The sequence below is a fragment of the Coenobita brevimanus genome, chromosome 64 (assembly GCF_032717465.1).
Source record: "Coenobita brevimanus isolate Jiangsu-jjx chromosome 64, ASM3271746v2, whole genome shotgun sequence".
In the NCBI taxonomy this organism is placed as follows: domain Eukaryota; kingdom Metazoa; phylum Arthropoda; class Malacostraca; order Decapoda; family Coenobitidae; genus Coenobita; species Coenobita brevimanus.
In genome coordinates, this window is record NC_137017.1 from 18,911,243 (window position 1) to 18,924,932 (window position 13,690).

At 38.3% G+C, this 13,690-nt stretch overlaps 1 protein-coding gene across 1 annotated transcript in view; it reads left to right on the forward strand.

The window, feature by feature from the left end:
- The window catches only part of lama (phospholipase B domain containing lamina ancestor), a 242,324-nt gene extending 239,276 nt beyond the window's left edge, over positions 1-3,048 (forward strand). Inside the window, exon 8 of the mRNA XM_080276085.1 lies at positions 2,267-3,048. Within this exon, the coding sequence (XP_080132211.1) occupies positions 2,267-2,858 (592 nt within the window). The 3' untranslated portion in view covers positions 2,859-3,048. The remainder of the gene's footprint in view (positions 1-2,266) is intronic.
- The last annotated feature ends 10,642 nt before the right edge of the window (positions 3,049-13,690 follow it).

Here is a 13,690-nt window from a genome sequence, read left to right on the forward strand (position 1 = left end):
GCTCTGTCCTTATTTATACATGTTTACAGTGGCTGGTAATTACAGTTACCATCCAGTTTAATTTTAATAAACACATTTAAAATTACTGTTCTGTTTATTTTGTACTGTATAGTATATACTTATTTTTATTTTTTTTATTTTTTTTTTTTTTAATCTTTCTACGACATAATAGGGAAAGGAACAAATTTAAGCATTTTTTCTTTATGCTGTGTAAAATATGATGACTGATTGGCTTTTAATGTTTATCAGTAAATTGCAGAGTACATGGTACAGTAGTCCCTCCAAGATCCAATGTAATAGAGCCCAAGCAACGTCCGGGACTTGGGAAAAATGCCCCTGGACAGGTACTTATAGACTCCACCCCAACCTAACTTTGAAAGCCACCTAAATAACTCCCTATTGGACATGCACAGCACCTATTTAAGACCCTAGTCACACAAATAAGGGACAGAAACCATAAAATATATGAAAAGGAACCAGAGAATGAGAAATTAGAAATGAGTAAGGAAAATATTTAGCAGTGTACAGGGTACTTACGACACGTCCGTGGCTGTTGCGAAGATTAACCCGCTTCCTCTGTGGCTCTGACAGTGTTGAAGGTGCACTCTAAGCACATACAGTAATCCAGTGTTGCCCTGCACTTAATCCTTTGCACTGTCAATTATCATTGTTTAACTGCACGTTCTGTTCTTACTTGTGCCATGCCAGTGTTGCACTCTGCACTTAATCGTTTGCACTCTGAATTCTAATTTCTTAACACTCTACAACACTGTAAATTCCCATGTGGTCTAGTGGCAAGGTATTGCAGTTTATTCACTGTTTGTTCACCAAAGCGGGCACGTGGGCAGCCACGGTGACGAGCATGCAGTCACGATGGTAGGTATGTGGGAAATGGGGAGGATTCAGGGGCGTTGTAGCGGACATTGCCGGAACTACATGCCAAAACACAGCTGTTCGTCACCATGCGGCAAATTTAAAGGAGGGGTGAACACATAGCAGCTTTTTTTTTTGCATTTTGATGTTTTTTGGATCCAAACCCAAAATGTCCGGGACTTGAGGTGTCGGACACTTGGGCATCCAGGTCTTAAAGGGATTACTGTATATAATTTTTTTTACATCTTTCTATGGTATTTTAGGGAAAGGAACATTTTTTTTTTTTTTATGTACTGTAGTGTAAAATGTGATGACTGAATGGCTTCTAAATGTTTATCAGTAAATTGCATAGCGTAAAACCTCGATATAACGGACTTCAATAGACCGGAATTCACTTTTATCGAACTTGAGGAGCTACCGGACTAAATTCCTACATATCAGAAAATGTCCGATAAAGCGAGAAGCAGCCCAGACTGCCTGACCACTTAAGCTATCTTCACCACAATAAGATAAAAGACATGTTTATCAGTATACAGTACTGTATTATTGTATATATTATACAGTTTGATTAATGAGGGAGGGGGGGGTGAGTTGGGGGGAGGGGAGTCAAATGGTGGGTGACAGAGTGACTTGGAGGCGTTTTGTCTGCGGCCACCCTTTGCGGGATTAGGGCGTCGGGCTATAGATAGATAGATAGATAGATTGATTAATGTAGTGAAGGTATAACATTGTACAGTACTGCAATGGTAGTGAAAACAGTTTAAAAACCATTGGTGCAGTCCGGACTAATGTCTGATATATCGGAAAAAGTCTGGATCAGCAGGGGGAAGTCCGGATGTTGCTTTTATCAGAATGGCCTGGGCCCCAATTAGTCCGTTATAGTGAGGTCTTACTGTAGTAAATTTTGGTCTGTAAGTTTTTTTTTTTTTGGGGGGAAAGGGGACTTTGGGGAGCCTATCTATCTATCTATCTATAGCCCGACGCCCTAATCCCGCAAAGGGTGGCCGCAGACAAAACGCCTCCAGGTCACTCTGTCACCCACCATTTGACTCCCCTCCCCCCAACTCACCCCCCCCTCCCTCATATACCTCTCAACTCCATCCCTCCACCTCATCCTCGGTCTACCCCTCCCTCTCCCTCCCTCCACCTCACCTACATACACCCTCTTAGTCAGTCTTTCATTCTCCATCCTCTCCACATGTCCAAACCACCTCAGTGTATTTGGGGAGCCTAACCCCCATATATACCATAGTACTATATTTCCTGTTGCTCATCTACTGTATTTTTATTCTGGCTCTCCCAGAGTATGATGATGATTGTTTACTGTACTGTATCGATACCGTATGCATAGGCAACTTATAAGTATGTAGTTAAAATATTAATATATTTCCAGAAATGGTACACTGTGGGTTCTTGAGCAGCTGCCTGGCATCATTGTAGCGGATGACCAGTCTCACATTCTTCGACAGCAGTCCTACTGGCCAAGTTACAATGTTCCATTTTATAAATCTATTTTCAACCTCAGTGGAGCACCTGCAATGGTGGAGAAATTTGGTGACTGGTTTACATATGATAAAACTCCAAGAGCTCTTATATTTAAGAGAGATCATACTTCAGTCAAGAATGTAGAAACCATGATCAAACTGATGCGCTATAATAACTTCCAGCATGATCCTTTGTCACGGTGTAACTGTACTCCACCTTACAGTGCAGAAAATGCTATATCAGCCCGCAATGACTTGAATCCAAAGAATGGCACTTATCCATTTGGAGCATTAGGTCACAGATCTCATGGAGGGACAGATATGAAATTGACAAGTTCCAAAATGGCACCAAGGCTCCACTTCCTTGCTGTTAATGGTCCCACATATGATCAGCAGCCTGTATTCAGGTGGAGTGAGCAAGATTTTGCAAAAGACACGCCTCATTATGGTCACCCAGATGCTTGGAAGTTTCCTGTATTACTGCATGAATGGCTGTGGTAATATTTTACTTAGTATATAAAGTCAGCTCACCAATAATGTGGATAATTGGTCAACATCAGGAGCAGTGTTATGGAAATCCACCTTGTGAGAGGTACTGTAAAACACCCTAACTTCGGACATTTTTTATGCGTTTTAATGAATAACTCTGTGTAAAGTGGTGCAATTTTATCCCTGTTGGTGTCATGTGGTAGCGAGGGACAGTACCTACTGAATCCGTATAATAAAAAAAAAAAATAGCCTTGCTAAACTTTTTTTTTTTTTTTTTTTTTCCAAGTGCCCAAAGTTAGGAACAAATTTCCTAACTTCGGACAGCTCTTCCAAACTTCGGACATTCATGTATTTGCCCTTTAAACATGAGAATGGTTAATAGCACCTATCTCCGGATACACTCTTCAAACATCGGGCACTTTAGAAGTTTTTAAAAAAATGTAAAAAAAAATATTGGGCACTCGTGGCCGAAGTTATACATATATAAAGAGAAGTATCCAAAAATATCTTCCCTTTTTGAGCTCATAAATTGAGATCACATTAAGATGCATCATATCACATTGTAGTGAGGTATTCTGGCCATAAATATAACTAAGAACTATTCAGAAACTTTTTCAGACAAAAAAATTATATAAAAATGCATTGTATATACTGTATTCACTGTCAGGGGAACTGACCTCTTATTCCAAAACAGAACTTCACTTATCAAGTAGCTACATCACTGACTCAACAAATGCATACTGAAGTAACTTAATATAATGTTAAACACTTCTTACTGGTTCTAATGACACCCACACACCCACTAACACGCACACACAGGCACATTATGAAAGCACCATGGAACGTATTAACGAGCTACACACTTTGGTCTTATACACACACATTTTGAAAAAGGTATAATTGACAAATGCAAGGATGAACCCAAACTGTTTTATAGATTCGTTAATGGCAAACTGAAACAAAAGGAAGGAATCACCAAGCTGAAAGTAGAAGGAGAGGTCTTTAAGGATGCGGCAATGCAAGCAGAAATAATGAACAAACGTTTCCAGTCAGTTTTCACTAAAGAAAAGGAGCTTGTGGAAGGGGAGGGAGTGATTAGAAATGTTCCGGTGATGAAAGATATAAAAGTGGAAGTACAGGAAGTGTATAAATTACTGGAAACTCAAGATGTAAGGAAAGCCCCAGGACCTGATGGAATTTCTAATTAGGTACTGAATGAATGCAGAGAACAACTGGCGGCTAATATTCACAGTTTAATCGTGTGTTCTCTTGAAGAGGAGAAAGTGCCTCAAGAATGGAAGAGGGCAAATGTGGTACCAGTTTATAAGGGAGGAAACAGGGAAGAACCCTTGAATTATAGACCAGTGTCCCTAACCAGCATGGTCACAAAATTGTGCGAAAGAATTCTGAGAGATAGAAGGATAAATATCTGGAAGAGATGAATATTTTGGCTGATAGTCAGTTTTGGAGTTAGAAGTGGAAGGTCATGTGTGTCCAACTTGCTGAGTTTTTACTCAAGAGCGATTGATGTGGTACAGGAGAGAGATGGTTGGGTGGATTGTGTGTACTTAGACTTAGAGAAGGCCTTTGACAAGGTACCTCATAAGAGACTAATGTGGAAACTAGAATATATAGGAGGGCTAAAGGGGAAACTTCTGGAATGGATGAGAGACTTTTTGAGAGACAGACTAATGAGGACAGTAATAAAGGAAAAGATGTCTGGATGGAGGGAAGTAACAAGTGGAGTCCCTCAAGGCTCAGTGTTGGCGCCAGTAATGTTCCTGATTTACGTAAATGGTATGGTAGATGGAGTGAACAGTTATGCAAGTCTGTTTGCTGATGATGCAAAGATCATGAGGAAGGTAGAGGTTGAGGAGGATTGTAAAATGCTGCAGGAGGATTTGGATAGGATACACAATTGGAGCCGGACGTGGGAAATGAAATTTAATGTAAAGAAATGTAAAATATTGGAAATGGGTAAAAGTACCAAGAGGCCATCATTGAATTATTTGATGGGTAATGAACCAATCAAAAAAGTGAGAGAAGAGAAAGATTTGGGAGTGCTGGTCCAGGATAGTTTGTCACCTGAAAAACACATTAACAAGACAGTTAGAGAGACATATAAACTCCTGACTAATATAAGAGTAGCTTTTCATTATATGGATGAGGAGATGATGAAAAAATTGATAGTGGCCATGATTTGCCCCAGGTTAGAACATGCAGCAGTAGTGTGGTCCCCACACAAAAAGAAAGATATAAACAAGATTGAGAGAATACAAAGAACAACAACCAAAATGGTCCCTAGTCTAGCAGATCCATCGTATAGAGAGAGGTTGGAAAAGCTGGATTTGCCTTCCTTAGAAGAAAGGAGAAAGAGAGAGGAGACATGATTGCAGTGTTCAGGACCATGGTGGGAGCAGATAAAATTGACAAAGAAGATCTGTTTGTTTGGGATAAGAGAGTAACAGGAGGACACGGAATGCAACTCAAGAAACCAAGCTGCTTGAAGGATATCAAGAAATGTAGTTTTCCTTATAGATGTATAGGCCTGTGGAATACCCTGGACAAAGAGATCGTCCAGTCTAAAAACTTTAAAGAGTTTAAAGCTAAATTTAACTTACTGAGAAACAGAGACGGGACCCCACGAGCGTAGCTTTTTCCTGTATATCACACACACACACACACACACACACACACACACACACACACACACACTTTCCTAATAGGCCTGTGCTTGTAAAAAACACACACACACACCTATACTCTGTATTTTTCCAGTAATTTGTCTGTCCGAATTTAGGAATTTATTGTCAAAAATAAAGAAATATTCATTATAACAGTCATAGCAAGATTATGCTTGTATTTATTTTAAAATAGTTTACTGCCCAGTACTTACAACACTTTTCCACATATAATCGTACTAATCACGTTCTTACAATGGGAGCGTTTGCACGAAGAGGAAAATCTGCCAGACACCTCTAGAAACTATGTCTCGTTTTCATTTCTGCGGGCTAAGGGGCTCTTAGTTAAATTTCAGTGTTATTTTTCTGATCAGTAATTATGATACTGGTTAAACAAATAGCTTTAAATAATGTATATCACTCTTACTTATGCTATTTCACCCAAAATATCGCTGATAAAATAATATATTTGTATATTCTTCCCTAAGAAGATTAGTATAATATTTGCCAAAAAGACGGTTTTTGGACTGTAAGAAGTAAAAAGGCATATGAATATTGACATTTGTATATAATCTGACTTGTACAAAAAATGGCACATGTGGTCTATCTATAGTTTAATATTTATTAGACTCTAAAATGTTACGGTGTACCAAAGCCTGCCGCTGCCAGACATACGAAGCAAGCATGGTGATGAGGCAGATTAGCCAGTGAAGACAGACAGCTGTTTTGGTTTTCTCGGAAAACTTGTTTTACCGGAGGCAGCATATAAATATCGACATGCTTTCACGAAATGAATTAGGTTTTATTCTTACTCACAGGGAGTTTAATTTGTTAGTATAAATTATAACTAATTTCTGTTTTTGGATAAAGATATACTGTACATTTATATTTCTATGCCTGCATAAACCAGGCTGGAACCGCTGTGGAATATTTTTTTAATAATTACTTTTGTTCCAGCATGCTGCATTGACACAATACTGTTTTAAAGAGAAGAAATAGAATATTTATGTATTTTTACAATAAGTAAGATGCATGAAAAAGGACATTAAGTTATTGCCCGACATGTGATTTTTTTTCCATCTGAAAAATTAAAATACTGGTGACATCTGGCATTTCTCCAGGCGCGCAAATGCTCCCATTGAAACTGTTTGTTCTGTGTGAGAGTTTTGCAGGGTTAAAAAATGCCGATTCTTTTTCCATTTGATTCATAGATTTTTTTCACCCACACATATTCAAGCTAGTTTAATATGACTTTTACATAATAATCTTTGAAGGTTACCCTACCTACCCATATCATTATTTTGTGCAAATATCGCACTTTTTTCCAATAAACTTGAATTATTACATTTTTTCACAAAATGTCCGAAGTCTGGGCGCAGTCCGAAGTTATGGTGTTTTACTGTACAAAACCTAGGTCCTTCTCCATTTCTGATATGTGTAGGGTTGAATTTTCTAGCTTATAATCCCACTCTTGTCTTTTTCCACCTTTACCAAACTTAATTACATGGCACTGTCCACATTAAATGCTCCATTCATGAAGTTTATTTAATTCTTCTTCTAGCTCTCTGCAAGAGTCTGTGATTGTAATTCTGCTTTGTATTATTGCATCAGCAGCAAACATATTTAGATTGCTTCCATTTCCATCGTTGCTGTCAGTCATTTATAGATGCTAAAAACATAATTGGTGCCAGCACTGAACCCTGTGGAACTCTGCTAGTTACTTCTCTCCATGATGAGTAATTTCTCCTAGTACTGTTCTCATTTCCTTTTTTCTGAGAAAATCTTGCATTCAGCAGAACAGATTATCCCACCTTGGATTCCTTCTTGATAGTACAGTTTCCATGAGTGTCTTTGGTGCGGTACTCTGTCAGATGCTTTCTTGAAATCTAAATAGATACTGTCTACCCATCCTTCTCTTTCCTAGTGTTTCTGCAACTCTATCATAGTAGATTTTAATTGATTAGTAACATATGATTTTCCATTTCTAAAACCGAAGTGTCTTTCAGTAGTCATATTGTATTTTTCCAGATATTTTTCATATCACCTGAAATTTCATGAGGACCATGTTCTTTTCCTTTGTCTATTTTATTCATCTCTTCTTTTACCTCTTGTTCCGATATTCGTATATGGTAATATGTGTGGGCATTCATGCTCCTTATCATCTTTCTCAAAATTTCTTTCTTTTGTAAACTGGTTGGACTTTTTTGTTAAGTATTTCATAGATATCTTCTGCTTGGATATACTGTAGGTTATCCCCTCATCCATGATGCACTTTAACTTCAGTTTTCAGGAAACCATTACTACACTGGGTGGTAACAATATAACCAAATTATGGTGCCTGGTGGTTTAGTGAGTAATTAAGGTGCTCCATTCGGATTGAGCCGGTACAGGTTTACATCTAAGGGATAGTTGGGGTTTATTGCACACGTAATGCCACTCAGGGATGAGTGAGGCTGGTCACTCTCATCCTAAATGTAAGGACCAACTTGCCTAGCCCCGGTCCCACACCCCTCATGGGGCAACATAGGATTGGATGGTTCTAGGACAGCTGCCCCCTGGACAATCGCCCGTGTAGGACAACTGTCTCCCGGACAGTTGCCTCTTTAAATATCACCCGATTCACAGTACAAATGGTCGCAAGTGTCTAACCTAACCTGACCTAATCTTTAGCGAGAGGCAATTGTCTGGGGAGCAGTTGGGGGGGGGGGGTTGTCCTACAGGGACAGTTGACTAGGGGCAGTTGTCAGGGGGACACTTGTCCAGGGGGCAGTTGTCCTGATACCGGATTCAATGATGGATGGATGGGTGAACTTTGGATTTGCTTCAGATGTAGCTGTAAAACAGCTATGGTTGAGCACTACTTTTATGTATAATGTCTTCCTCAAACTGTCTTTGATCTCTCCTTATCCTTGTATAATCATTTCATGCCTCTTTATAGCTGGTACATGTCCTCTCACTATTGTGTCGTCTGTATCTATTCCACAGCAAATTTCTTTTCTCTTTTTATTTTTTACATTCTGTATTAAACCATTTCTTTATCCTTATTTCTGTTTCTTTGTGCTGAGAGATATAATTTGTGACTCCTGTTTCATAAAATTCATAGAATTTTCTATATATAACATTTATATCTTCTCCTCCAAGCTCCTTTTCCCAAACTATGAAGTACTTCTTTAGGCCATGACAGTTGCCGTTTTTGTAGTTGAAGCTTGTTTTTTAATTTTCACTACTGCTAACTATATCGCGTGCAATCCTGAAGTTGCAATTTAATACTGTACAAGATCCAGGAGCCTTTAATCCCAACAGCTTTCATAGCTTGTTACATCTAGAGTATTCCAATTAATATATGTATTGAAATGTCCAGTTAATATGAGACCTTTAGAACCATAAGGTACTTTCCACTAGAAATAAAAATTGGAAAAAAATGCATTTAAAGTTTCCATACTATCAAATTGTCATAACTCTGAGACTACTGGAGATATTTCAATCATTTTTTTTTTTAAATTTAGTTAAAGGCATCTACTTTAACATACAAACACTTTCACCTTGAAAACTGTGTGGCATTTTGAAGCAAAAAACTTTGAACATGTTAAACTGTAACTGCGCGATATCGCACTGCAGCATTTGTTCAACAAAATAGTAACATTTTGTTCCCCCCAACAAAGATATTCAGGCTGTCGTTTGTCTGATGGTAATTATAAGCTTGTACTATATCCCATAAATTATTTCACAGAAAAAAATAATCCTTTCCAAGCTAATGGAACCACAATAGTCGTTAATAGTTGAAGTGTTGAGTGTTGACTCCGGAGTCTTCCTATGTCTTGCACCACAAAAACATTCTTCTTTAGTCACTGATTTCTTCCATAAATGGGTTTGCCTTGCCTTTTCCGGCCACGAGGAGCTTTAGACACTTCCCCCACTGCACTGTCACTACTTGAATCACCCATATTAACAGTAAATCCACAAATAAGCAAGAAAATGTCAAGCAACAACAAGCTGTGGCGACGCAGGTGAATGTAATCAATAGACTTGGGGAGAGAGAGACAGAGAGAGTATTCAGTCGCGCTGATTGGTCAAGAAAACATGGCTTGGGCCACCTCATTGGCTTGGGGATTTCCAGACGACATGCATCACATCTTCTCATTGGCCCACTGAGACATGGGGTGGTACGACAGAATGTATCTTATGGACCTAAACTCAGGCTATCAGACGACCACTCACCAGCACGGCTTCACACCTCACTGTAAAGAATGGGAATTTTAACCACTTTGACAAGACCACAGAATACACCCAACGTGCTCTCCAGACAAAGCAGAAGTTGGTGAATATAATGCTATAAAAAAAAACATTTTCCCCAAACTTGGCGGAAAGTACCATATGGTTCTAAGGGCCTCATATAATTCTTTCAGATTTCTCTTCAGTTCTATGTAGTAGGGCTCTTAAACTCTGAATTGTACTTTCTACCAGGACTTCATATTCACCTTTTTCCCAAGTGGTTGTTTTGGGTGACATTTATAAATTTGCCACCCTGATTTGTCTTCAGATATGTTGATCTCTACTGCAATTAATTCTGCTTGTGAGGGTATAATTATCCGGTTCTATTACTTTGACGTGTAGATTTTGCTTTGTTAATACCATAACTTCTTTTTTTTTTTTTTTTTTTTTTTTTTCCATATACTGTATTGTATTCCTCAAAGTTTAGGGTGTCGTTTAATATCCTTAGGATTAATTTTGTTTCTGTTATGCAAATAATATGAGGTTCCATTTCTCAGGTATAGTCTTTTATTTCTAGTAATTTAGATACCATTCCATCTCTATTTGAGTACATCATCTTAATCATGTTTACATATTTAACATTTTGAGTCGTATCATTTTTTTTTTTTTTTTTTTTTTCTTTCTTTAGTCCGTGTTGTTTATGTACCACATTCTTACTTGTAACCCAACTACTTTGTAAAAAAAAAATTTACTTCTTGCATCCTTTGGTCTTTCCTCATTTTTTGTTTTTTCTTTGTCCCTCTTCACATTTAGTAACCCCTATTCGTCCTGAATTAGGCATCCTTTTATCCATACTTTTTTTTTATCCTCATTTTTTCCGTGAGTTTGTTAGCATTTTTCAATATTTCTTGTACCGTATTCACACTTTGGAAGGTTACTTTCAGAGGCCTTTACTTATTTCTCTCAGAATTTCCCTAGCTTTTATGTTCCTCCATATCTTTATCACAGATCACCTCTGATACTTCCTTCAGTATGATTATTTACCATCTCCTTTTGGTCTCTTGAGATTCTGTTTCTTATTTCCTCTTCATCTATACTAGTAATTACTAAAGATTTATTGATCTCTGCTGATTCCTTGACCAGTTTTGGGTTGTTTTTTTATTATTTCTTTAACTTCCTTATGCTTTTTTTCTTTGACTTTTGTTTCTATATCTTTCATTATTTTCACCATTTTAGCATAAGTAGTTTGTACTTCATCTTTGCACTTTCTCATCATATCATTCACCTGGGTTATCTTCTCTTCATTATCACTGCTTTGGTCTGTCAGATTGATCACTTGCCTAATTGTTTCTGTAATATTTCTGAACTTCTCTGTAATTCTCTCATGGTTGACAACTGTACTCCCCATTTCACTTGTAGTAAATCTATCTCAGCTGACAGCTCATCTCTTGTGTTTGTTTTTTTTTTTTTTCTTATGTTTAGTTCCTTTACTAATTCTTCATTTTGTTCCCTCTTCTTGAGTAATTCCTTTTTAATTTCCTCTATTTCCATTTGAAAAGTTTTCTCAAGTTTATTCACTTTCTCTATTAATTTATTATTAGTTCCCATTTCAACCAGATCAGGGTAGAAGTCATCATCCTGTTTTCTACTTTATATAACACCTTCTAGGGCCACTTTTCCAATGTAATCCATCTTACAGAAAGATAATCTCTATTTACAGTCTGGCATATGTCTGCTGCGTCTGCCCGCCTTGGTGTGTTATGTCCGGAGACTTAGCTTATCACAGCCAATTCCTTGGACACTGATTTTTTTATGTTTACTTTCTTTAGACTACACTTTTTTGCTATTACTTGCTTTGCTATGTTGAATCATCATGAGCTTGACTCATTTTAATAGATACAACTTAGGTATCCCCAGATTGGAGTGAGTCACTATGCGTCTAACCTCTCCCGCTGCTCACTTGTGTGTGTGTGTGTTCTTATCTTTACAGGAATGAGTAAGGTTCATACTGTCCCGCGCATTAAACCATTTTTATCATTCATATTCTTAAGTTTGTGAACAGTTTTGGCACACACTACTTCATTCGGTAGTGCATTCCACTGATCAATTGCCCTATTTGGGAAACTGAATTTCCTTACATCTTTATCGACTCTCTTTTTATATAGTTTTTTGCAGTGTCCTCTTGCTGATGCTTCCCCATAGGTTATATATTCATTTATGTCTATTTTCTCTTCCCCTGAGATGCATTTATATAGCATAACCATGTCTTCTCTTTTCCTTCTCTTCTGTAGTGTTGGTAGATTCAGTTTTTCTAATATTTCTTCATAGCTTAGATCCATTAAACTTGGTATCCATCTTCTAGCTGCCCTTTGTACTTTTTCAATCTTATCTATGTATTTTTTTTAGGTGAGGATTCCATACTATTCCAGGGTTGGTCTGATGAATGAAGCTGTTATCTTTCTCAACATGTCTTTATTTATATAGGTGAATGCTATTCTCATATTAGCAGGCAATGCATGTTACGTACCTTCTCACTGATGTGGTCATCTGGAGATAGTCTGTTATTGATAATTACTCTTAGGTCCTTCTCTCTTTCTGATATGTATACGGTTGATCTTCCTAATTTATAATCCTAATCTGGTCTTTTCTCACTTTTACCAAATTTAATTACATGACCCTTGTGCACATTGAATTTGATTTGCCATTCATTGCTTCATTCATGAAGCTTGTTTGATTCCTTTTGCAGCTTTTTGCAAGAATCTGTGTTACTAATTTTCCTTTGAATTTTTGCATCATCATCTGCAAACATATTTAGATAGCTTCCATTTCCAATGTTACTTTCTATGTCATTTATATATACTAAAAACATAATTGGTCCAGCCACCAAGCCCAGTTGCATTCCGCTGGTCACCTCTCTCCATGACGAATAATTTCCCCTTAACCCCTAATGCGCGGCCATGAACAGTCGACCCCCCCCCTGGGTGGCTGGGTTGTATCGCGGTCTGAGTACCTGTAGGAAAATATTAGCCAAAAATCAGAGATTAACCCTAGAACATTATACTTGGTATGGCAGATAGTACTTACATTCAGCTTTCTCCAGAGACAGGTGTTGAGCCTTCATGGACTACCCAAGGACTTGTGGACACTTGCAAAGTTGGGTAACCAAATCTTCACTTTCACACCTCCAGCAACCCGGTTTCCCTTCTACCACAGCCTCATTCTGTCACAGTAAACTTTATACTACAACGTACAGGTAGTTTGGAATCCGTATTTGTACAATAAGCACTGAAAATAAGGCTAAAATCAACGGAGCGTATGGCTGACATGCAGCGCGGCGACGGTCTTCCCGTCACTCAACAAACATCTCCATTTTCATAGCTAAAAACATGTATACTACATTATTTTCAATCATATTACTTCCCAAAAGATCACCGCGGCGCGCTTTTTATTCTGCCTTACGCCCGTCACTTTATTCTTGTTCCTGTCGGCCGCTCGCACTGACTCGGAAGAGCTAGAACTCGCCATAATGTCACTTTGAAAGCCTGCGGTAAACTGACGCTAAACAGAGGCAAACCGTGCGAAAAAAAGCTAGCGTTACAACTGGGGAAACAAGTATTTCCCATTAGCATAAACTGCTTGTGAGAGGAGTGCGCAGATTTACAGTTCTGAGCAGTCAGAGCGCTGCCATGTATCACAGCCAGGCTGGCCGGGCCGTGGTGGGGGGGGGGGAGGGGGAAAAACGCGATACTTGGCAACAACGGAGGTCAGTAGTACAAAGGTAAAGTATGCTAATTGTAGCTAAAGGGTGGTGGTACTGATAGACAATACCAGCTGGAACATCCTTGCCCGCGTTTATTCAAAATTAACTCGAATCGCAAACGCGACGCTCCGCTGTTATGTCCTTTTTGGCGAGTGTCACAAACACGACGATTCGCGTTTAAGGGGTTAAAC